General features: G+C 43.2%; 1 protein-coding gene across 3 annotated transcripts in view; it reads right to left on the bottom strand.

Moving 5' to 3' along the window:
* Positions 1-26,988, bottom strand: part of rptor (regulatory associated protein of MTOR, complex 1) — a 328,096-nt gene that overhangs the window by 32,788 nt on the left and 268,320 nt on the right. For all 3 annotated transcript variants that reach the window (XM_078401378.1, XM_078401376.1, XM_078401377.1), the window contains exons 25-28: positions 21,922-22,027; positions 19,519-19,633; positions 19,297-19,421; positions 16,399-16,503 (exon numbers count right to left, since the gene is read on the bottom strand). In XM_078401378.1, coding sequence (XP_078257504.1) covers positions 16,399-16,503; positions 19,297-19,421; positions 19,519-19,633; positions 21,922-22,027 — 451 coding nt within the window. The remainder of the gene's footprint in view (positions 1-16,398; positions 16,504-19,296; positions 19,422-19,518; positions 19,634-21,921; positions 22,028-26,988) is intronic.

Genomic DNA, 26,988 nt, shown 5'->3' with positions numbered 1-26,988 from the left:
CCTGCAACCGCAGGAGATGCAACACCTGTCCCTTTACCTCCCCCCTCGACTCCATTCAAGGACCACGACAGTCTTTTCAGGTGAGCAGAGGTTCACTTGCACCTCCTCCAGGTGTCAACTCCTATATATCGGTGAGACCAAGCGCAGGCTCGGCGATCGTGTCACTGAACACCTCCGCTCAGTCTGCCTTAACCTACCTGATCTCCTGGTTGCTCAGCACTTTAACTCCCCCTCCCATTCCCAATCTGACCGTTCTGCCCTGGGCCTCCTCCATTGTCAGAGTGAGGCCCAGAGCAAATTGGAGGAACAGCACCTCATATTTTGCTTGGGTAGCTTACCAGCAGTATAAACATTGACTTCTCTAACTTCAAATAGTCCTTGCTTTCCCTCTCTCCCCATCCCCTTCCCAGTTCTCCCACCAGTCTTACTGTCTCCGACTACATTCTATCTCTGTCCCGCCCACTTCCCTGACATCAGTCTGAAGAAAGGTCTCGACCCGAAACGTCACCCATTCCTTCTCTCCAGAGATGCTACCTGTCCCGCTGAGTTACTCCAGCATTTTGTGCCATACTCCATCTAAGGTTGTCCCATTTCTGTCCAAGTGGCTTTCAAATGCTGTTTTGCTGCTATAGTACCAGCCTCAACTACCTCCTATGGCAGCTCGTTCCATATATCCACTGCATTTCTGAGTGAGTAGGAAAGAACTACAGAAGACCCTCAGGTTCCTATTAAATCTTTCCCCTCTCACCCTAAACCCGTGTCTTCTTGGTCCTTGATTCCCCTACTCTAGGTAAAAGACTCCGTGCATGAAATTACTTCATGAACAGGAAACGATTTAAAGTTAGTATCTTGAGACGAGGAACATACAAATCGCCTGAAATCAGGTGGCTTTGATCCAATACCCATGTTGAAATCTTTCTTATTTACACAAATGATTTGGCGATGGTTCAGATGGATCAACATTGAGATTTGCCATGAACACTTGCGAACAAGTGCAATCTATCAGAATCCGCAGGAAGACAGGTCGGGCAAGAAAATGGCGGGGTACATATCAAATGGAATTTTAATGTGGATAAAAATGCTGCAGTATATTTTAGGGAGAAAAATAGAACAGAATTGAAGCATAACCAAAAGCAGTACAAGACGCAATAGAATGGAGCGAAAGAAAAACCTTGCTTTAAAGATGTAGCTACCTTTTCAGGCTTGATTAATGATAGGTAATCCATTAAAGTTAATTGGGAATCTGCACTGCCTATGAATAATTGCATATTGTTTACAACACAAAAGCAGGCTGTTCAGATATTCATATGAGCTCTAACTAATCCTATCACCAAATCCTTTTACTCATGAATTCCATTTGTGCTTACCCAAGTCTCCAGGAATCTATTGATGCAGAAACTGTACACATTAATAGCTCGGCCATTGTTGGACATGCGTGTCCACCACTAACAAATAAGATATTAAAACCATGCAAAAATCAGGTAACAGATAGGTTAAGAAGAGAACATTTAGGGATATCTTAATTATAGACAGAGAAGACAGTTTTTCAAAGTAGGTGAATTGTTGAAATTAATTTCAAGATTGCTAAAAATTTAAAGAACTCCATTAGGCTAACTTATTAATGCATTTTTTTTGTGCCAACACTGCAGTGGCCGATAAAGCTGAACCAATCTCATCATTTAATAAACACTATTGCAGTGGGAAAAAAACTAGATCTGGACAAAAAGTGGAGAAATGGGATACAAGGAAGAAACTCGCTTGCCATTGCTCACAGCATCTCAAAGTGAAGACTAGTTTAATGGTGAATTTCCACAAACCTGTGATGTTAAATGGTCGAGTTTAAATTAAGGTAGACATCATTGACCATTACTGAGTCGTGCACACCCAAGAGTTGAGTTGACAAACTATTAAATTTCCATTTGAACATAAATATTCACTGGAATGTATTTCCTTTAATGCCCATCTGGATACCATGGGACTGTTAAAAGCTTTTGAACATTTAATTGGAGATATTGGAGCGCAGGAGGATGAGGTGTGATCTTACAGAGGGTGTACAAAATCATGAGAGGTTCGCGTTCGCCAATCTGATCTCCCAGTGGCCGAGCACTTCAACTCCCCCTCCCATTCCCTTTCTGTCATGGGCCTCCTCCAGTGCCATAGTGAGGCCCACCGGAAATTGGAGGAACATCACCTCATATTTCGCCTGGGCAGCTTGCAGCCCAGTGGTATGAACATCGACTTCTCCAACTTTAGATAGTCCCTCTCTTCCCCTCCCCCTTCCCAGATCTCCCTCTATCTTCCTGTCTCCACCTATATCCTTCCTTTGTCCCGACATCAGTCTGAAGAAGGGTCTCGACCCGAAACGTCACCCATTCTTTCTCTCCTGAGATGCTGCCTGACCTGCTGAGTTACTCCAGCATTTTGTGAATTAATACCTTCGATTTGTACCAGCATCTGCAGTTATTTTCTTATAAAGTCATGAGAGAAATAGATCGGGCAAATACAAATTTTGTGCGGCCCGGTGGCGCAGCGGTAGAGTTGCTGCCTTACAGCGAATGCAGCGCCGGAGAAACCGGGTTCGATCCCGACTACGGGTGCTGTCTGTACGGAGTTTGTACGTTCTCCCCGTGACCTGCGTGGGTTTTCTCCGAGATCTTCGGTTTCCTCCCACACTCCAAAGACGTACAGGTTTGCAGGTTAATTGGCTTGTAAATGTAAAAATTGTCCCTAGTGGGTGTAGGATAGTGTTAATGTGCGGGGATCGCTGGTCAGCACGGACCCGGTGGGCCGAAAGGGCCTGTTTCCACGCTGTATCTCTAAACTAAACTAAATACACTGAAGTCCTTTGGCCGCAGTAGGGGACCCGAGAACCAGGGGACATAGGTGAAAGATTTAGTGGGAAGCTGTGGGGTAACCTTTTTTACGCAAAGGGTGGTGGGTGCATGGAACTCGTTGCCGGAGGAGGTAATTGAGGAAGGTACTATCCCAACGCTTAAGAAACATTTAGACAGGTACATGGCTAGCACAGGTTGCGAGGGATATGGGCGAAAAGCAGGCAGGTGAGACTAGTTTAGATGGGGCTTGTTGGTCGGCGTGGAGGTCAAAGGGCCTGTTTCCATGCTGTATGACTTTATGACTCTATCTTTCAATCCTTCCGACACTTCTTTTCCATTCCCTTTTCACCCCAGAACTTGTCACACCTGTTAAAAGCAAGGCACTCAATCCATTACATAACAAGTTATCTGAGTTCAAATCCATTATACTATTCACTGCTCAGCATGTTGAGTTACCATCAGACTTTTTCAAAACTACTAATAGGTTGAGCAAAAATAGAACTTAATTGATTTCTTGGTTCTTCCGTGGACATCATATTCATTATCTTTCTCCACTCCCCTTACTGCCCACCCGATTCAACAGGAGGGCCGTAAAAAGGCTTTTCCCCCTTCAGTTCAGTGAAGGCCTGGATTCTGCACACGGTATCATCTATGCATATTTTACCAGCTAGCGATGCTTGCAAAGACCCAAATATACTCTTCACTGTCTACACTAATTCCCTTGGCATCATTTGCTCATTAATTCTTCAGGATGATTCATTATTCCCACCTTTTAGGCAAGATACTGGGAATGTAAAAGGAATTTCCTCTCTAATGCACCACTTGCAAAATGAATAATATATGGTTGAGAGTCCCCCCCACTCAACCAGGCACTTTCTTCTCTGACGTTTGAATTAGCAAACTTTCAGCTGACTTAGGACCAATATTTTTTGCTGGAGTCATTTGACTGGGTATAGTGAATTCCTTCTTTTAAAGATTAATTTGGAGTATTGTGTTCGGTTCTGGGCACCATATTATAGGAAAGATATTGTCAAGCTGAAAGGGGGGAAAGAGAAGATTAACGAGGGTGTTGCCAGGACTCGAGGGGCCTGAGCTGTAGGGAGCGGTTCAGCAGGCTTGGGCTCTATTCCTTGGAGCGCAGGAGGATGAGGGGTGATCTTATAGAAGTGTACAAAATTGTGAGAGGTAGACGCACAGATTCTCTCGCCCAGAGTAGGGGAATGGAGAACTGGAGGACATAGGTTTAAGGTGGGGGGGGGGAGATTTAATAGGAACCTGAGGGGTCACATCAACCAGGGTGGTGAGTGTATGGAACGAACTGCCAGAGGAGGTAGTTGAGGCAGGTACTATCGCATAGTTTAGAACTAGTGACAATGGGTGATCGATGGTCAGCGTGGACTCGGTGGTCTGAAGGGTCTATTTCCATGCTGTATCTCTAAACTAAACAGTAAGCAAACTTAACTGTGTGGCACATGTTGGTGCCAAATTGCCATTCAAAACCGTTAATCTCCTGTGGTAATGCCACGCCATCTGAATTAGAAATAAACCATTCACCAATGGGTGCAGCGTTCTGTACCTTTCACAAGCCTAGAGCCTTCGATCAAATTAAGGAGCTCAAAGATCTTGGAAGGGTGCGATGGGATAGAATAGGCAAGAACTGGGTGAGGAGATGATCTTTGCTGTTAAAGGAGAACGGCAGATTTGCACTGAAGTAGACTTCATTTCCATTCACTTTCTTGTTTGGCAAAGGCTGAAAGCGTTGCAATACATGATGAACAACATAAACATCATCACCCCTGCACCGAGAGAGAAGTCATTTCTCACTGGTAATATATTGCTTCTCAATAAATAATGATGTATAAGTAATTATGACTGTGCGGCAAACTCTCTTTGTGACTGCTTGACATAGAAAATCTCAACATTTATCCGTGGATGATTCGGAAGATCCAGAATCGAAAGTCAGCAGTCAGAAGATTACAAAATTGAGAGCGGTCCTGAGCTACTATCTACCTCATTGGAGACCCTCGGACTATCATTAATCAGACTTCACTGGACGTTATCTTGCGCTAAGCATTATTCCCTTAGTCATGTATCTGCAGTCTGTGGATGGCTCGATTGCAATCAAGTATTGTCTTCCCGTGGACAGGTTAGCACACAAGAGCTTTTCACTGTACGTCGGTACAAGTGACAATAGACTAAACTAAACTTTCAGAAACAAAAGAAAATGGTGCTGATCATGGCCTGAACACAAGAAACTGTCTGAAGAAGGGTCTCGACCCGAAACGCCACCCATTCCTTCTCTCCAGAGATGCTGCCTGTCCCGCTGAGTAACTCCAGCATTTTGTGTTTATCTTCTGTTTAAACCAGCATCTGCAGTTCCTTCCTACTCAAGAAACTTTCAAATGTCTTGAGGACTATTGATATCTAGTCTTATGAGCAAACACACCGGATATTAGATGCATTATGTAGAAAAAAAGAACTACAGATGCTAGTTTATAAAAAGTCACAGTGCTGGAGTAACTCAGTGGGTCAAGCAGCATCATCGCTGGAGAACATGGGCAGCTGACGTTTTGGGTCACGTTTGAAAAATGGGTCCCGACCTGAAGGGTAACCCAACTATGTTCTCCAGAGATGCTGCCTGACCCACTGAGTTACCCCAGCATTTTGTTTCTTTTCCTGAAATACCAAAGTCTCTCTTGCTTTGCTGAAAAGACCTTTCACATATCGACTATTTACAAGGAAGTTTGTCAGAAACGTTAAAAATCCCAATGAAAATGTATGCATGACAACGCATTTGCAGTATGTAATAGAAATACGTTTGTGAATGACACAAATTGTCTGAGTCATAGAAGACTGACAATACAAATGACATTTAAAATTATAGTCAACATTAATGCTATTAACGTGCCAGCTCATTGTTAACCTGCATCAATGCAATTTTCATTTTCCTTCTGTGTAGAAGTGACTTCCCATCTGATAAAAATAATAGAAAGCAAAGTGAAATGTCCTTAATTTATTCAAGTCACTGCTCAGTCATGACCAATGCCTTATTTTTTTTTATTTGGAAGAAGCCTGGGTGGGTGGAGATGAAAGAGTGATGACAATCAGCACTTAGTCCTAAGACATTTGTTTTCTTTACTTCCACTATTCAAAGATCTTAATGAGATCAGTTGGCTATGAGAAGGTTCAAACAAAAGGTCATTATTTTCGAGCAGTTTTGCTTTGGAATCTGCTCGGTCGAGTCTGGTAGACAAAGGACTACGGGAAAATTTCCCTTCATGATATTTACTCTTTTCCTTGCAGAATTTTTAATCAGATGACTCCTTTATCTTCATAACAGTGTGGGGGAGGTACTATCAATTAATTGTTCAACCACAATATTGAAAATCACTTTGAGAGTAATCAAATTAAAAGCTAACCAGGAAGTTTGATGTTGAAATTAGATTACACTGATATAGCAGTTGTGTAAAAAAACTCCGGCAAAAATTTAAGCGATATCTTTTTTCTACACAGCAATCTTGACAAATCACTGCAGTTCACTGGGTAGCTCTTTAGTTTAGTTTAGTTTAGAGATACAGCGTAGAAACAGGACCTTCGGCCCACCCAGTCCACGCTGACCAGCGATCACTTATACCCTAGTTCCATCTTACACATTAGGGGCAATTTACAGAGGCCAATTAACCCACAAACCTGCACATCTTTGGGATGTGGGTGGAAAGTGGAGCACCCGGGGAAAACCCTCGCGGTCACTGGGAGAACGTACAAAGCACCCGTAGTCGGGATCGAACCCGGGTCTCTGGCGCTTTAAGGCAGCAACTCCACTGCTGTGCCAGTGTACTGCCCAGAAAAATAATCAGAAAGTTAGTTTAAAAACAAATATCAATACAAAAGCAATACAACTTATAGAAAAACGATATGGCTGATTGTTTTTGCCAAAATAACTTTATTTGTGCACATCCCTTTTATTTTAAAGATATGTGACAAGGAAATTGTCAATTAGTTATTATAGCCTAATAATAATCTGCACCATAACCTGAGCTAAAGCATGTTGCATCAGTTCTAATAACCGATCGATGGAAACATTCACTAATTATGTTGTTTGCATTAAAGCTCCTCCCAGCTTCTATTTATACAGTGCTAAATAAGTAGTAACAATGGCAGCATTTGGAAATGTGCAAATTGCATTAACAGGCAATTGAGGCTGTGATACTTGGAGCTACAACAAGCCCAGCTCAAGGAAAGTCATGAACATTTTCACTCCCGCTTTACCAAGCCAGCAGTTTACTTGGATGAAACGTCAGATCATCCAGAATGCTGGCTAAATAGTCTGATGTACAGTGAGAGTGCACAAGTGTAGAAAAAAGTCATTAACATGCACACAAAAATCCCATCGGAAATCACGACCCCTCACATTCTCTACCTTTCAGTCTGAAGAAGGGTTCCGACCCGAAACGTCACCAATTCCTTTTCTCCAGAGATGCTGCCTGACCCAGCTTTTTGTGTCTATCCACATTAACCTACCATTGGAACAGGTTTACAAGAGCATGCTGAGAGCATATATTGGCTGCTCCTTCCACATATCACTTCAGCAGTGCGCTTTGAAAGTACTATATTGGCTGAAAAACGACTCGAGACTGAGCCACACTGGATAAAAGGACGTTTTTATTCCTCTTTAAATATACTTAGAATGTACTGCAATCAGACTGAACCATCATGAGATTGTTTTGTTGAAAATCTATATATATGGTCTGAAGATAAATGCTGGTTAGAATCATAGTTATACAGTGCGTATTTCTGACTTAAGATGTTATATAAAAAGCTGGCGTGAATAATAGTTTCACGAAGAGGTTATCATTATGCATTAGAAAGCTCTTTGATAACTCATTTCTCCAACACTAGCCTCCAAATTTCAAGTTAATTGCAAATTATATCTCTGCAATAATTATATCCATAAGAATAAATCTACATTTACAACCTTGTATTAGTATGTGCAAGTCCTCACATGCACCACAAGGTCTTAATTGACAGAAGTCAAGGGAAGATGGTGTGAATAGGATGATGCACAAGTAAATAAAATAAGAGTGAAATTGTTATATGTAAATTTGATTAAATTAATTGGGTTCGTTATTATTGAGGGTAAAAGCAAAAGAAAAACAAGTTAATTATTGCTTTAAACTTTTGCTGACCCTTTGCTTTATTGCACAGCACAATGTGCGTGCAATGATAATCACTACATGCAAGAAAAAGAATTGTGGTAAACATAATACTACCCAAAGGAGCCAAGGTTTTAGTTGTAATGACATACTATTGTTCGGCTGCGAAAATAAAATTGCAAAAAGGATAGCTAAAGTCAACTACACATTTACATCATTATAATTAGGAGTGAATTTCTTCATGAGTAACCATGACAATAAATCGACACAAGTGCAGACACAAAAAGCTGGAGTAGCTAAGCGGGTCAGGCAGCATCTCTGGAGAGAAGGAACTATCTTCTATCTTTGTTCCGCCCCCTCCCCTGACATCAGTCTGAAGAAGGGTCGGGTCGAAACCCTTCTTCAGACTGATGTCAGGGGAGGGGGCAGAACAAGCGGGCCAGGCAACATCTCTGGAGTTTTGGTCTCCTAATTTGAGGAATGACATTCTTGCTATTGAGGGAGTGCAGCCTAGGTTCACGATGTTAATTCCCGGGATGGCGGGACTGTCATATGATGAAAGAATGGAGCGACTGGGCTTGTATTCACTGGAATTTAGAAGGATGAGAGGGGATCTTATAGAAACATATAAAACTATTAAGGGATTGGACATGCTAGTTGCAGGAAACATGTTCCCAATGTTGCGGGAGTCCAGAACCAGGGGGCCACAGTTTAAGAATAAGGGGTAGGCCATTTAGAACTGAGATGAGGAAAAAACATTTCACACAGAGAGTTGAGAATTTGTGGAATTCTCTGCCTCAGAAGGCAGTGGAGGTCGATTCACTGGATGCATTCAAAAGAGCGTTAGATAGAGCTCTTAGGGCTAGCGGAATCAAGGGGTATGGGGAGAAGGCAGTAACTGGGTACTGATTGTGGATGATCAGCCAAGGTGCTGGCTTGAAGGGCCGAATGGCCTACTCCTGCACCTATTGTCTATGTATCTATGTAAGTAAGGTCTCGACCCAAAAAGTCGCTGATTCCTTTTCTCCAGAGATGTTGCCTGACCCGTTGAGTTACTCCAACTTTTTGTGTCTGTCTTTGTTTTAAACCAGCACCTGCAGTTCCCCCCTACATAATAAATCAACAGCCTGCAGCGATTTTAAAAATAAATCTTCTCATTAATCTGCTTTAAAATTAAAGGGCACGCACCAGTATGGATTGACTGGGCTGAATGGCCTATTTCTGTGTTGCAATTTGGTGTGATTCCACATCATAATTCAAAAGGAAACCAGTTAGGAATTAGATTGAAAGAGACATGGAGTAGTAACAAGTTTAATTTCGACTTCTTGTTCAGTCAGAGCACATTTAATGCAAAAAAGTCAATGATAAATAACCACACCATCAAGTCCCTGCTTCGGTACAATAAATACTTGACAAAGTGTACGTTTTTCAAGCTCATTATCAAAATTGAAAATTATGAACTCTCGTGAATCTTTTACTTGAGTTGAATAAGAATTTTAAATTTTGAGTGCACAAAGTGAAATCCAGCATAAATCAAATCAAAGATAGACACAAAGTGCTGGAGTAACTCAGTGGGTCAGGCAGCATCTCTGAGTTACTCTGGCACTTTGTGTCTATCTTCGGTATATACCAACATCTGCAGTTCCTTTTTACACTTAAATCAAATCAACTTCCAATTCCTAGGGCCACTCCACCTCATCGTTGAGATGGACAGCCAGTCCTTTTACACTTCCGTTCCCCGTCACCAAGGCCGCAGGCTCCACGGTTTCTTTCCAGAATGGAGACCCAGCCAGTTCCCCTCAACTATCACTCTCCTCCATTTGGTGGACCTGCTCTTGCCTTCAACGACTTTGCTTTTGATTGCGCTCACTTTCGTCACGTATATTTAAGCATTGGGTACTGGCATGGGCCCGTTATACCTGGTGTTGTGTTGGCTTCACTGTGCACTCTTTGTTCCTGGCACAACTACCCAGCCCGTTCTCTGCCGCATCGATAACTGCATTGTGGCTGCCCCCTGCAGCCATGTAGATCGCATCAACTTCGCTTGGACTAGTTCTGCTACTTCTCTCTACCCACTTGATCTCTCTGCCCCCCCGCCCCCCCCCCCCCCTTCCCCTTTAGGAGACAAGATAACTACAGGATCTACTGCAAACTCACCGGCTCCCACAGATACCTTGATACCAATTCCTCTCACCCTGTCTCTTCAAGAACACCATCCTCTTCTCACAGTTTCTCTGTCTCCATTGCACCTGCGCTCAAGATGAGGCTTTCCAATTTGTTTTTTCTTGGTTTAGTTTACAGACACAGCGTGGAAACAGGCCCTTCGGCCCCCCGAGTCTGCGCCGACCAGCGATCCCCTTACACTATCCTACACACTAGGGACAATCTTACAATTTCGCCGAAGCCAATTAAGCTACAAACCTGCACATTTTTGGAATGCAGGAGGGAATGAGAGCTAGAAAATTATATCGGACCTCTTTGGGTGGCATGGTGACGCAGTGGTAGAGTTGCTGTCTCACAGCGCCAGAGACCCGGGTTTGATCCTGACTGCGGGGACTGTCTGTACGGCGTTTGTACGTTCTCCCCGTGACCTGCGTGGGTTTTTTCCGGGATCTCCAGTTTCCTCCAACACTCCAAAGTCGTGCAGCTTTGTAGATTAATTGGCTTGGTATAATTGTAAATTTTCCCTGGTGTATGTAGGAGAATGATAATGTGCAGGGATCGCTGTTCGGCACGGGCACGGTGGGCCGATGGGCCTGGTTCAGACACTGTATCTCTAAACTAAACTCTAACAGATATTTTAAGAGCTTGTTTAGTCTGAAGAAGGGTCTCGACCCAAAACGTCACCCATTCCTTCTCTCCTGAGATGCTGCCTGACCTGCTGAGTTACTCCAGCATTTTGTGAATAATTACCCATCGATTTGTACCAGCATCTGCAGTTATTTTCTTATACTATATATATTTTAAGAGCTCCTGATCATTTATGCCAACATTCAGAAATGATACTGAAGTTCAGTCGCCTTAGTGCTATAAAAAATGCAATAGTATTTTGAGAAATGTTGTTGCAGTTTGCATTGAAAAAGCTTTATGCTTGGAATGCTGAAAGCAAACTGAAAGTAGGGCATCCAGTAACAAGAGATTTCCATTTTCCCCCTTCAGATTTTCCGAGCAGGAACTACCTCTTGCTTGAAAGTAATCTCTTTAACAAGTGAGGCAAATCAGCGCAATATCTCTAATCAGTGGGCACATGAGTCACATATAGCTGCACTTACCAAGATTGGAGGGAACAAATGGGGTGATAAAAGTCAGCAAAGTAATATTTCAGATGATTCATTCACGGAGCAAGAGGAGCTATAAAACAAATTCCGTTCTTGCTACAGATACCGGGAAGGGGCGGAAAAAGGACAAAATCTTCAACACAAAAAAAAAGCTGTGGAACCGCAGTGGCATAAGCTTAATAGTTAGTAGGAGGATCCAAGATCAATTGAACTAATTAAAGCAATTTTTATTAACAGTCAAAGGAAATGCAAGATGTAAATTCTAGACTGAGTTAGAAAAAAAGCAATGCTTTCCTCAAAAAGCATTAACATTTGTTAAATATAGAAAATAGGTGCAGGAGGAGGCCATTTGGCCCTTTGAGCCAGCACCACATATGCTGATATAATCTCAAACTTTCAGTAACTATTGCTGAAAAACAAAATAGTTGGGCATATGGCATTTCAATTCTGTTACTATAGGTGCATGGATAGGACAGGTTTGGAGGGATGTGGACCAAACGCGGGCAGGTGGGACTAGTGTAGCTGGGACATATTGGCCGGCGTGGGCAAGTTGGGCTGAAGGGCCTGTTTCCAAGCTGTACCACTCTGTGACTATATATACTATAATACACAACATTTCAAAGAGACAATGCACAGTGGGGCGGCACGGTGGCACAGCGCTAGAGTTTCTGCCTTACAGCGCCGGAGACCCGGGTTCGATCCAGACCACGGGTGCAGTCTGTACAAAGTTTGCACATTCTCCCCATGACCTGAGTGGGCTTTCGCCAGTGCTCTGGTTTCCTCCCACACTCCAGAGACTTACAGGTTTGTAGGCTAATTGGCTGGGTGAAATTGTAAATTGTCCCTACTGTGTCGGATAGTGTTGGTGTGTGGAGATTGCTGGGCGGCGCGGACTCGGTGGGCCGAAGGGCCTGTTTCCGCGCTGTATCTCTAAACTAAACTAGACGTGACTAAATGCAACAGCACACAACATGTAACAGTTCTCCAGTCCGCCTGTCAACTCCTCTCAAGAGATAGTCACATCAAGTACGTGACAAACACAATTTGTTGTGAGTGAGTGGATGCTTTGAGACGACTCTCTTGTGGCAGTCATTCTGCAACTTCTATGTGGAAAAAACCATTAAAAAAAATTGGGGAAAAACGAATCGCTGCACAAGGCACACCATTTACAAGAAATTTGGGCCAAACAAAGCAGGTTCAGCAGAACTAATTATGCACGTTTCCCTGAATCTTATGGATCAGCCCTGATGTCATACTCTGCACAACAATTTTCTTTCTGTGCTATGGAGCAAAATCTTTCACTTAGTGCCAAGCCAAAACTGCCAAATAAATTCAACTGTTAAAACTTGCCTGTTGACGGTAAGAACAGTTATGTCGAAGTTTGCATTGCAAACCAAGTCTGCAGAATTAAATGCATTTACCCAGCTTAGAGAGCTGAGCCTGTGAGCAATTTAGGGATTGACCAAAAGCCTTTGTAAGAAAATAACTGCAGATGCTGGTACAAATCGAAGGTATTTATTCACAAAATGCTGGAGTAACTCAGCAGGTCAGGCAGCATCTCAGGAGAGAAGGAATGGATGACGTTTCGGGTCGAGACCCTTCTTCAGACTGAGGGTATTTATTCACACAGTCTGAAGAAGGGTCTCGACCCGAAACGTCACCCTTTCCTTCTCTCCTGAGATGCTGCCTGACCTGCTGAGTTACTCCAGCATTTTGTGACCAAAAGCCTTTGTTGTGTTTACTTCAGTTTAGTTTAGAGATACAGCACGGAAACAGGCCCTTCGGCCCACCTGTCCGCGCCGACCAGTGATCCCCGTACACTAGCACGATCCTACGCACTAGGGACAATTTACAATTTTTACCAAAGCCGATTAACCTACAGACCTGCACGTCTTTGGAGTGTGAGAGGAAACCAGAGCACTCAGGAAAAACCCACGTGGTCATGGAGAGAACGTACAAACTCCGTACATAGAAAATAGGTGCAGGAGTAGGCCATTCGGCCCTTCGAGTCTGCACCGCCATTCAATATGATCATGGCTGATCATCCAGCTCAGTAACCTGTACCTGCCTTCTCTCCATACCCCCTGATCCCTTTAGCCACAAGGGCCACATTTAACTCCCTCTTAAATATAGCCAATGAACTGGCCTCAACTACCTTCTGTGGCAGAGAATTCCACAGACTCACCACTCTCTGTGTGGAGAAATGTTTTCTCATCTCGGTCCTAAAAGACTTCCCCCTTATCCTTAAGCTGTGACCCCTGGTTCTGGACTTCCCCAACATCGGGAACAATCTTCCCGCATCCAGTGGTACAGTCAGGATCGAACCCGCGTCTCTGGTGCTGTAAGGCAGCAACTCTACCGCCGCGTCACCGTGCCACCCGTTGTTCTGGTGCGCACTAATATGCATGTTCACATGAAACAGCAGTGAGTAGAGAAATATTTAGCTTACTGTGAAAAGTTAAATTAGCCATTACATTTGATTAATTACAGTTTAGCTCCCTTTTCATCAGAGTGAGATGCAGCCATGCGGAGGATTATTTCACTAAATCTAATGAGATTACTACACCAACCTGTAATCATCACGCTTATGGAGCCAAACGGATTAGGTGGCCTGATATCAGCAATGTACTGTGCTCCAATCTTTAAAAATTGCATTATACTTCATCTACGGCTAACATTAGTACGTTAGAATAGACAATAGGTGCAGGAGGAGGCCATTCGGCCCTTCGAGCCAGCACCGCCATTCAATGTGATCATGGCTGATCATTCTCAATCAGTACTCCGTTCCTGCCTTCTCCTCATACCCCGTGACTCCGCTATCCTTAAGAGCTCTACCTAGCTCTCTCTTGAATGCATTCAGAGAATTGGCCTCCACTGCCTTCTGAGGCAGAGAATTCCACAGATTCACAACTCTCTGACTGAAAAAGTTTTTCCTCATCTCAGTTCTAAACGGCCTACCCCTTATTCTTAAACTATGGCCCCTTGTTCTGGACAAGAACCCAATACAACACTATTCCATTCAAACGTGCATAATTCAAGAACTATTTCCATGGCTTCTACAATGAATGAACTCTACTCCAGTAGAAACGTTACTCTAATGCATGACATACATGAGTATAGAAGTTGGGGGGGGGGGTCATGTTGTAGTTATGTAAGATGTTGGTGAGGCCACATTTAGTTCACTGTTCAGTTTTGTGCCGCACGTTATAGAAAAGATGCTGTCGCGCTGGAAAGGGTGCAGAGAGGATTTACGAGAATGTTGCCAGAACTCGAGGGTCTGAGCTGTAGGGAGTGGTTGAGCAGGCTCGGACTTCATTCCCTGAAGCGCAGGAGGATGAGGGTTGATCTTATTGAGGTGTACAAAATCATTAGAGGAACAATTCGGATAAACACACAGTCCTTTGCCCAAAAGTCTTTTGCCCAGAGTAGGGGAATCGAGGTTTAAGGTGAAGAGGTAGGGGGGGGGGGGAAGATTTAATAGTATCCTGAGGGATATCTTTTTACACAAGGGTGGTGGGTGTATGGAACAAACTGCCAGAGGAGGTTGTTGAGGCAGGTGCTAGCGCAATATTTAAGAAATATTTGGATAGGTATATAAATAGGATAGGTTTAGAGGGATATGGGCCAAATGCAGGCAGGTGGTGCTAGTGTAGATGGGGCATGTTGGTTAGTATTGGTAAGTTGGGCTGAAGGGCCTGTTTTCATGCTGTTTGACTCTATGACACAGTTAATATTTTTTTTCCAGGCAGTTAAACGCAATATTTTTCCAACAAAATGAATTTCTATTAAACTTCCTGCATGATTTATTAAACCAAGAGATAAAATACGTTTCCCTAATTGATGCATTTTAAGATGAATTTATCAAAGTGATGAGACGTAACAGAAATCCGATATTATTTTTATTTGTTTTGAATGTCACACAACTGCATTTAAATAGAATTACGAATATTTGTGCCTTCCAGGAATTCTAGAAAAACAAACAACACAGGAAACAACAGATAAAATCACCAAGCTCGTCAGGAAGGCCGGCTCTGTCCTGGGGGCGGAGTTGGATTCATGGGAGGTGGTCTTGGAGGGGAGGATGCTCCTCAAACTGCGGAGCATCTTGGACAATACAGCTCACCCCCTCCATGACACGCTGGTCAACCTGAGGAGCACCTTCAGCAACAGACTGGTCCCACCAAGATGCAGCACAGAACGCCACAGGAGATCCTTCTTCCCTGTGGCTATCAAACTGTCCAACTCCTCCCCCCTCTGTCGTGGGGTAGACTGACTCCCCAATCTTTGCACATCCCCAATCCTGGACTTTCCACTTGTCACTTTAATTTCATGTTTCATGTATCTTGTTGTGTTTTATGACTGTTGGCAGACCAACTCCCCTCCTGGAATAAATGAAGTTCTATCGTATCGTATCGTATCGTATCGTAAAATATTAAAGGATCACCAAGCAAATTGCTAATTCAGAAGGATATTGCTAAGCAGGAGAGGATGGCATGGTGGCTCAGCGATGGAGTCGCTGCTTTACAGCACCAAGGACCCGGGTTCGATCCTGACTACAGGTGCTTGTCTGTACGCAGTTTGTACGTTCCCCAAGTGACCTGCGTGGGTTTTCTCCGGGATCTCTGGTTTCCTCCGACACTACCGGGGACGTTCAGGTTTGTAGGTTAATTAGCTTGGTATGACTGCAAATTGTCTGTTGTGTGTGTAGATAGTGTTAGTGTGTGGGGATCGCTGGTCGGCGTGGGCTTGGTGGGCCAAAGGGCCTGTTTCCACGCTGTATCTCTAAACTAAACTAATAGTTCAGAAGTCTTAATTGCCCTTTATTTGGAACAATAAATTGCTGCTAGACCATGCTGGTTAATCCTGGCATGTTATAAATCATAGTCAAAGTAAAAATGTGACATTCAAAAAGAGATGATTCTGTACTCTGAGAAGGTGACATCTGAATCCTAGTAAACCACAGAAACTGGGAAAGGCTTTGAAACAGGTATTTGAAGAACGATGCAGTAGGTATGGCTACATGAAGGCATTACAGGCATATGAAGGCATATGAAGAACGTGCAGCAGGTATGGCTATATGAAGGCATGACAGGTAATAAAATGACAGGACCCATTACTATGTGGCAAACTAACCTCTGGTTGTTGGAAGCATATCAGATAATCCTTGCCAAGCAGTCACCATCTCAGGATTCTTTTCCAAATCCGCAAAGTTTTTCCACACTCTGATAGCACCGTCATCTAAAAAAATTGAGATTTACAATTATGAATAACTTGGTTAACAAAAAAAAGTGCATTGAAAAATCTGCTCGTCACTATGGTACAACTTAAACTGGCAATGCTAGCCAAACTGTTGCTGTTTATACATAGAGGGTAAATGCATTACATCGAGTGGACTAAGACTTCAGGACTCAAGTTCGACCCCTTGGCCTTGGCCTGTAGGCAAGTTTACGTTGAAATACCACCTGGCTTCATTTTAAACCTGCACTGGTTTATTTGTATCTTGCAATCTAAAGTGAACCATCAACAATGAGAGCGCGGTCCTGCCCTGCCATCTACCTCATTGGAGACCCTCGGACTATCTTTAATCGGACTTTACTGATTTCTATTGAGGGCATGCAGCGTAGGTTTACTAGGTTAATTCCCGGAATGGCCGGACTGTTATATGTTGAAAGACTGGAGCGACTAGGCTTGTATACACTGGAATTTAGAAGGATGAGAGGAGATCTTATCGAAACGTATAAGATTATTAAGGGGTTGGACATGTTAGAGGCAGGAAACATGTTCCCAATGTTGGGGGGGAGTCCAGAACAAGGGGCCACAGTTTAAGAATAAGGGGTAGGCCATTTAGAACTGAGATGAGGAAAAACTTTTTCAGTCAGAGAGTTGTGAATCTGTGGAATTCTCTGCCTCAGAGGGCAGTGGAGGCCAATTCTCTGAATGCATTCAAGAGAGAGCTAGATAGAGCTCTTAAGGATAGCGGAGTCAGGGGGTATGGGGAGAAGGCAGCAACGGGGTACTGATTGAGAATGATCAGCCATGATCACATTGAATGGCGGTGCTGGCTCGAAGGGCTGAATGGCCTCCTCCTGCACCTATTGTCTATTGTCTATTGATACCTAATTGCGGGCATTGGACCTTTTCTCTGGAACTGTTGCGTTACAATGCGGTGAACTATAATTCTACACTCTAGTATTCATCTCATCGCACTACCTATTTTACATGTGTTTGGCTTGATTGTATTCACATATAGCACCATCCAACTTGATTGGATAGCACACAAACAAAAGCTCATAAACCTAAACCAGAAGGAAAAGACAGAAACTGCTTTCCCACCACAGAAAAAGAACGGAATAAAATCGTGAGGTACAGTGATTAAAAATGTAATTCTGAAAAATATGATGAATTATAATTTTAAGCACCGAGTCTTGGTAATGTCAAGAGGCACTTGATTAATTGATAATTAATGATGTCAGTAAGGTTAATGGTATAAATCTTACTCTATGATTTGGAGGGGAAAGGTCCATTTACACATGACACTAATCTTAAAATCGCACACAAAAGGGCCAATAATTACCATCTGTCTACATTGGGCATTTCAGAGGTTTAATGATCAAACTTGTTATACTTATCAAACAAACCCAAAAATTAATTACAAACTTTGCTTAAAATAAGACAAAACAAAATCCATTCTGAAAATAAACGCGAGTTAACAATTTAAATTTGAACACTTGGACAAAGTGTCATCTTTTGACGTCAGGTGCTCTAGAGTAGATTGCAAGTGAACAATGGCCAATTCAGAAATTTCCAGTAATTTTCTGATGCACTTAAAGAGAGGAGAAAAAAATCAATCTACTTCATTAAAGCAGGCTTCAGTGCGTCATTCTTCAGGTCAAAGCAAGAATGTTTGCAAAAGTGAATCATCCTTCTTAATTGTAGGAAACAAACAGGGAAAGAAAAATAATCTTTTTGTCGTGGAGAAATTAAAGAACGAAAGTAAAATGGGAATCCTGTGGTGATATTCTGAAAGACAATTCCTAGAAATAGGAAGGCAAGTAAAAACACTCACGTTGTCAGCACTGATCACAATAAGCCGTTGTGCAAATGTTTTCAGGTGGTCTAAAACTCAGGTTGAGTTTATTGTCAAATGCAATGGTGAGGCAACAGGTACAATGAAAATCTTCACAGACAAGCAAAGTTATCAACACCCAAAAAAAACCATTTCAGGTTCTCATTATGGCTGTGGGCATGTGCAGACATTGAAGTCACAGTCACGTGGGAACAGGCGAGATATAGCTTAGGAACAGCCCATCAAGTCTGTGCTGACCGTCAACCACCCAGTTACACTAATACTATATTGATCTCATTTTATTCTCCCTACATTCCCACCAAGTTCTCCCAGATTTCACCCCTCATTCCGGGCAATTTGATGGCCAATTAATCTATCAGACCGCACGTCTTTGTGGAAGGAAACTGGAGCAGCTGGGGTTGGGGGGGAGGGTGGGAAATAACCCGCACAGTCAGGGGAGAACATAGAAATTCCACATAGACAACCCCCAAAGTCAGGATCGAAATCAGGTCGCTGGAGTTGAGAGACAACAACTCTGTCAGCTGTGCTGCCCATTATTTGAATCTAGGGCAGCCTAGCGGATTAGCGCAGCAGTAGCGCAGTCGTAGAGCTACTGCCTTGCACACCCGGGTTCGATCCTGACCGTAGGTGCTGTCTGTACGGAGTTTGTACTTTCTCCCCGTGACCGCGTGGGTTTTCCTCCCACACTCCAAAGACATACAGGTTTTTAATGATAATTGGCTCCTGTAATTTGTATATTTGTCCCTAGTGTGCGTTTACAGGGTGATTGCTGGTCGTCGCGGACTTCGTGGGCCGAAGTGCCTGTTTCCGTCTGCACTGTATCTCTAAAACTAGTAGCCAGCAGCAAATGCAGAGATACCTCCCGAGAGAAAGTGTGATAAAAATCGACAGATTATCTCCTGTGCAATTGATCATATCACAATGTTTCATTAAATTGACTTCACCTGTGGCTGAGAGGAGCAGAGAGAAATCCTGCCCGTTTAGATATTCCATGGCTGTGATCCTTGTGTACCGGGGATTTCCGTTGTGAAAATAGTCAAGCTTTTCTCCTTTCTCCCAATCCCAAAAACTTCAAAGACATAACAAAACAGAAACAGAATGTTGAACAAGATGGAAGAACTTGTGCGCTCTGAATATTTTTTACCGAAGATCTGAGCTACAATTACCAGATACTGTCTTTATCAGCTACTGCTATACATGGAGTAAAAGGATGGAATTTCACCACTGAAGGCACGCCTGGATTTCTGTTGATAAAGATTTGGTCATCCAGTCTTGTAATACCTAGGTCAGGGAAAATTAAAAAAAAGATTTTTTAAAAACCACTTAGAAAGAAACAGATTTGTTTTGAAACATTATTAACGTGGCCTGTCCATTCCTTCCAGAGATGCTGCCTGACACGCTGAGTGTCTCCAGCATTTTGTGTGTTTTGCCCAAGACTCCAGCACCTGCAGTTCCGTGTGCCTTAATTTAACTGAGTGTTTACACTGTTGTGCAATGCAGTTGCATTGTGAAAGGCGGTGCACGCAAGATTTAAAGCTACAGTTTAGCCCATAAATTCTAGTTCCTCGTCACCTATCCATGTTCTCCAGAGATGCTGCCTGACACGCTGACTTACTCCAGCACTTTGTGTCCCTTTCAGCAAACCAGCACCTGCACTTCCTTGCATCCAATGTTATGTTCCTGTGTCCTCCTATATCACAATGGCACCAACAGCAGTAAATGGCTTAGGGAATCAATGGAGAGATTGCTCATGACAATTCAAGAATCATTTGCTCTCATGTAACTCCTCAGTCAATCATCCTTAACACAAGAAATGTCTATTTTAAAGTACTTCCCCACCTTCTTGATGTCGAGGATCATTTCAACATAGCTATCCGACAACTCATTAATAAATGCACTGTCATGTTGAACATCATTTTGCCACCAGTTCCCCATTCCCAATGATATATTTGCTCTCATCCTCTAATTTACTCTTCCTTTGTCTATTTGATGTGCCAAACATTAATTTTCTTTCCTGCTTCACACTGAATGACTTTACATTGCTCTCCGTTTCTAATTGGATTCGCTTCTTCTCTCTGTAGTTCACATTCCCCAAAACAAAATCCAAAAATTAATCATCTATGCAAATTCATATTTTCTCCTGAACAAACTAACGTTCTAAATTCCCAGCCAATTGTCTGAACTATTTATTTTCCATAGACACAAAAATGCTTCCTCAGACCGAAGAAGGGTCTTGACCCGAAACCTCACCCATTTCTTCTCTCCAGAGATGCTGCCTGTCCCACTGAGTTACTCCAGCGTTTTGTGTCTAGATCTTTGGTGTAAACCAGCATCTGCAGTTCCTTCCTACACTTATTTATTTTCCATGATTATTTTCATAGAAACATAGAAAATAGGTGCAGGAGTAGGCCATTCGGCCCTTCGAGCCTGCACCGCCATTCAATATGATCATGGCTGATCATCCAACTCAGTATCCCGTACCTGCCTTCCCTCCATACCCCCTGATCCCTTTAGCCACAAGGGCCACATCTAACTCCCTCTTAAATATAACCAATGAACTGGCCTCAACTACCTTCTGTGGCAGAGAATTCCACAGATTCACCACTCTGTGTGAAAAAAAACTTTCTCATCTCGGTCCTAAAAGACTTCCCCCTTATCCTTAAACTGTGACCCCTTGTTCTGGACTTCCCCAACATCGGGAACAATCTTCCTGCATCTAGCCTGTCCAACCCCATAAGAATTTTGTAAGTTTCTATAAGATCCCCCCTCAATCTTCTAAATTCCAGCGAGTACAAGACGAGTCTATCCAGTCTTTCTTCATATGAAAGTCCTGCCATCCCAGGAATCAATCTGGTGAACCTTCTCTGTATTCCCTCTATGGCAATAATGTCTTTCGTGATTGTATTTTCTACCAGCTATGACTGGAAGTTGATATTGTGTAGGGAAGGCAACCAACTAAGAGGAAAAGAAGAGGCGAATGGGCACAGATGGTAGCATAGGCATTACAGGAAAGTTACACGAGTTCGAAGGGCCTGTTTCCACCTGTATCACTCTATGACTCGATGAGTCACCTTCCTTGCACTCTATCTGCTTGCCTTCCCGTCTCAATCCCCAATATGCTGTTTTTATACACCCCGGAGAAAGTTCCTGACCCAAAATGTCACCAATCCATGTTCTCTGGAGATGCTTCCTGAATTACTCCAGCACTTTGTATTGTTTTTTTTTGTTACCCACCATCTGCCGTTCCTCGTTTCTACAAAACATCAATGTTGCGTTTCTGAAATTTGGTGCTTAATATAAAATTAAGACCACAACCTGTAATGTACTTAAGACAGACACAAAAAGCTGGAGTAACTCAGCGGGACAGGCAGCATCTCTGGAGAGAAGGAATGGGTGACGGTTCGGGTCGAGAGATGCTGCTCCAGCTTTTTGTGTCTATCTTCCGTTTAAACCAGCATCTGCAGTTGCTTCCTACACACCTGTAATGTACTTGTTTATTTGAAGAATACATCTTAGTTTCATTTCATTGAAAACGATGGTGGATTAATTACATCTGGTAAATGACTCACCTTTTTCTATAATTTGTGCAGCACGTTTTCTAACCAGCCCATTGCGCAAGAACCTCCATTCTCGCTCCTTGCGAACCACACTCTCGACATCGTGTTCCTCAGGAATCTGAATCAGAATCATGGCATTGTCAGCATTAGTTCAGAAGTGATAGGAGCAGAATTAGGCCATTCGGCCCATCAGGTCTACTCTGCCATTCAATCTTGGTTGATCTAACTCTCCCCTTCAACCCCATTCTCCTGCCGTTTCCCCATAACCCCTGACACCTCTACTAATCAAGAATCTATCTATCTCTGCCTTAGAAATATCCATTGACTTGGCCTCCATAGCCTTCTGTGGCAAGGAATTCCACAGATTCACCATCCTCTGACTAAAGAAATTCCTCCTCATCTCCTTCCGAGATCCTTTTATTCTGTCCTTTTATTCTGAGGCTATGACCTCTGGCCCTAGACTCTCCCACTAGTGGAAACATCTTCTCCATATCCACTCTATCCAAGGCTTTGACTATTCAGTAAGTTTCAATGAGGTCCACACTCATCCTTCAAAACTCCAGCGAGTAAGGGCCCCAGCACCGTCAAAAGCTCATCATATGTTAACCCACTCCTTCCAGACAAACCATTGAATCCACTCAACTTGAACCAGAGCTAATCTGAAGGAGGATCCCGACCCGAATCCTTGCCTGTCCATTCCCTTCCCAGGCACTGCCTGACCCACTGAGTTCCTCCAACAGTTTGTACCTTGCTCAAGGTTCCAGCATCTCAGTCTCTGATTCCATACCTGTAACAAAGTACTTAAGTACATGCTAAGATACAACGCATCATTTTATTGAAGCACTTACAACATAGGACCTGCAGTACATTACAGCTCCCAGCTGCTACATCTACTGCCTGACGTAGGCGAGTTCTTAATATTATAAAGCACGTACTAGGCAGGACTACTACTAACAAGCGCTACGATTGACTAGCATGCAATACCCACCTACAATACCAATGTCTAATCCCGAAAATTATGTTAAAAGGATGATTAAGACAATTAAGAAAGTCATGATTACAATCTCAGTTTTAATAATTTATTCACACTAACTTTAGTTGGCAAGTCACGTTAATTTTTTACGAATTCGAGAGTAAATATTAAGGACACACTTAAACTAAAATATCAAAGTGAGCAGAATTATATATCAGACTTTGAATCAACGTGATGATGGAGGCTTTTGGCACGCTGGCTTTCATTAGTCAGGGAATTGAGTATGGAATTTAGGACATTATGCTGCAGTGGTACAAAACGTTTCGGAAAGGGTGCGGAAGAGGTTCGCCAGGGTGCTCCCTGGGTTCGAGAGCATTAGCTGTAAGGAGAGGTTGGAAAAACCAAGGCTTTCAATGAAAATGCCTTGAACCGGGGATGTATTTTTTAAAATAAACAAGTTCATGGAAAAACTGTTTACTCTGGACGTCAGATGCTGAGGGGCGACCTGACAGAAGTATATAAAGTTATGAGAGGCATAGATGGGGTTGATAGGGTCTTTTTCCCCCGGGGTGGAACTGTTACATACGGTTTAAAATAAGAGGGGGAAAGTTTAAAGGAGGTTTATGAGGCAAGTTTTTCTTTGCACAGAGTACAAGGTGATTGGATCGCACTACCAGGGCAAGTAGTGGAAGCGGATACGATAGTAACGTTTAAGAGGCACTTGGACAGGCACATGAACAGGCAGGAAATGGAGAGACAAAGACTATGTGCAGATAGAAGGGATTAGTTAAAATTGGCACCACGGTTGGCACAGACACCACGTGCTGAAGAGCCTGTGCTTTGTTACAGGGTCATATGGCATGGAAACAGACCCTTTGGGCCAACATGCCTTTGCCAACCAAGATGGTTGACTAATTTCCTCTAAACCTTTCCTATCCATAAACCTACCCAAATGTCGTTTGAATGTAATTGTACTGAACTCAACTACTTCATCTTGCAACTTGTTCCATGTGTACTCCATTCACAAAATGCTGGAGTAACTCAGCGGGTCAGGCAGCATCACAGGAGAGAAGGAATGGGTGACGCTTCGGGTCGAGACCCTTCTTCAGACTGAAGAAGGGTCTCGACCCGAAACGTCACCCATTCCTTCTCTCCCGAGATGCTGCCTAACCTGCTGAGTTACTCCAGCATTTTGTGAATAAATACCTTCGATTTGTACCAGCATCTGCAGTTATTTTCTTACACCATATGTACACCACCTTCTGTGTGAAAACGTTGTCCCTCAAGTTCCTATTAAATATTTCCCCTCTCACCTTAAACTTCTGCTCTTTCATTCTTGATTCACTTAATCTGGGAAAAATCACTGTATTCACCTTATCTATCCCACGAATGATTGTGTATACCTCTGTAAGATCACAATGTTTATGGATCAAATGCATCATTCACTTCTAGAGATACAGTGTGGAGACAGGTCCTTTGGCCCACTAAGTTTGCACCGACCGACCAGCGATCCCCATACACTAGCAGGATGAGAGATCTTATCGAAACGTATAAGATTATTAAGGGGTTGGACATGTTAGAGGCAGGAAACATGTTCCCAATGTTGGGGGAGTCCAGAACAAGGGGCCACAGTTTAAGAATAAGGGGTTGGCCATTTAGAACTGAGAGGAGGAAAAACTTTTTCAGTCAGAGAGTTGTGAATCTGTGGAATTCTCTGCCTCAGAAGGCAGTGGAGGCCAATTCTCTGAATGCATTCAAGAGAGAGCTAGATAGAGCTCTCAAGGATAGCGGAGTCAGGGGGTATGGGGAGAAGGCAGGAACGGGGTACTGATTGAGAATGATCAGCCATGATCACATTGAATGGCGGTGCTGGCTCGAAGGGCCGAATGGCCTCCTCCTGCACCTATTATCTATTGTCTATCATACACACACCAGGGCCAATTTATAATTATACCAAAGCCAATTAACCTACAAACCTGCATGTCTTTGGTGTGTGGGAGGAAACCAGAGTACCCGGGGAAAACACAGGCAGGTCACAGTGAGAACGTACAAACTCCGTACAGACAGCGCCCATAGTCAGGATCCAACCCCGGGTCTCTGGCGTTGCAACGCTGCCATCACGCCACATGCCGCCTTGTCTACTACACTAAAACTTCCATTCTGTTTTCCTATTTAAATTGATTTATGGTTCCTCAGCGGCAAAGGCTCTGCTCAATATAAACAAAGACATGCAAACAACACCTAATCTTGTTGCAATGTAAAGGTCTTCGACAATACATTACTAGTTGGTATATCACATAATCAATTGTAATTAGATTCCAGATCAATAATTATTGAGAATAGCAGTCGGCTGGGAAAAAATGAAGCTGAATGTTTTTGAACACTCTCCTGACAGATACTGTGGAGGCAGACACAAAATGCTGGAGTAACTCAGCGGGACAGGCAGCATCTCTGGAGAGCAGGAATGGGTGACATTTCGGGTCGAGACCCTTCTTAAACCAGCCTTCTGATGTCTACCTTCGATTTAAACCAGCATCTGCAGTTCTTTCCTACACAGATACTCTGAAGACTTGACACATAAATCACATGGTGTTATTGGTGATATCATCTATATACTAAAACTCTCGTTTGTTATCTTGTTTGTGACTGAATTTCAGCCAAAACGGTACACGATAGCGCGACAATTTTAGGCCCACCTTACTCACCATTGTCACTTTAGTGATAATGCAAGTAGTTTTATTGAAATCAGTCTTATATTTTTAAAGTCATTCATATTTTAAAGTTTAAAAGGAGGGGAGGGGGGAAGGGGGGTGTGGGGGAGAAGGCAGAGGGGAGTTGAGGAGAGAGGGGAGTGGGGGAGGACAGGGTGCTGCACCAATGGAGGAGAGGTTTGGGCCCAACGGGTCCACTTGGTCTAGTTACAAATAAAGAGGACTAACTACTTCTTCAACTCAAAAAAGGGCGATGTGTATAAGCACATAGACGTGAATAATGGCCAGGCCACTGATCCTTGAATCCTGTCAAGGCGATGGGAACTTAAATTCACACAATTAAATAACCCAAAATAAATCAATAAGTAATAGTAACCAAGGTAAGCAAACAAAACTGAGGTTTAAATGCTTCATTTTGTAAGTTCATAAGTCATAAGGAAAAGAATTAGGCCATTCGGCACATCAAGTCTACTCCGCCATCCAATCATCGTTGATCTATTTTTCCCTCTCAACCCCATTCTCCTGTCTTCTCCCCATAATCTTTGACACCCTTACAGATCAAGAGCCTGTCAATCTCCACTTTAAAAATACCCAAAGACTTGGCCTCCACAGCCGTGGGCGGCAATAACTTCCACAGATTCAAGAGATTCCTCCTCATCTCATTTATGAAGGTATGTCTTTTTATTCTGAAGGTGTGCACACTGATCCTACACTCTCCTACTAGTGGAAACATCCTGTTCACATCCACTCTATCTAGGCCTTTCATTACGCGCTAAGTTTCAATGAGACCTCCCCCATCATCTTTCCAAACTCTAAAGGAGTGAAGTAAAGTGGCGGCACATTGGCACAGCGGTAGAGTTGCTGCCTTAGAGCACCAGAGACCTGGGTTCCATCCTGATTACGAGTGCTGTCTACACGGAGTTTGTACATTCTCCCTCTAATCCCCTGGGTTTTCTCTGGGTGTTCTAGTGCCCTCCCACCTGCCAAACACGTGCAGGTTTATTGGTTATTTGGCTTCTCTAAATTTTCCCTAGTCTGCAGGATAGAACGAGTGTATGGGTGAACCTTGGTCAGTGCGGACTCAGTGGGCCGAATGGCCTGTTTCTACGCTGTATCTCGGAACTAAACAAAACAATTCACCCCAATTCAATTATTTTCTCTCCTGGCTTCTGTCTTTTCATCTCTGACCTTTGTCCAACCACCTGCCTATCAACTAACTCTCCTCACCTGTATCAATCTATTACCTGCCAGGCTATGTCCTGCCACTCCTCTCTTCCACCTTTCTTCAACTCCCCCCCCCTCCCACTATCAGTCTGAGTAAGGGTCTCAACCCAAAACGTCACCTGTCCATGTGCCCCAGAGATGCTGCCTGACCCATTGTGTCACTCCAGCACT

This window comes from Rhinoraja longicauda, chromosome 6, assembly GCF_053455715.1.
Source record: "Rhinoraja longicauda isolate Sanriku21f chromosome 6, sRhiLon1.1, whole genome shotgun sequence".
Lineage (NCBI taxonomy): Eukaryota > Metazoa > Chordata > Chondrichthyes > Rajiformes > Arhynchobatidae > Rhinoraja > Rhinoraja longicauda.
The sequence above is the reverse complement of the archived record's forward strand: the minus strand, read 5'-3'. Positions and strand labels throughout refer to the sequence as shown.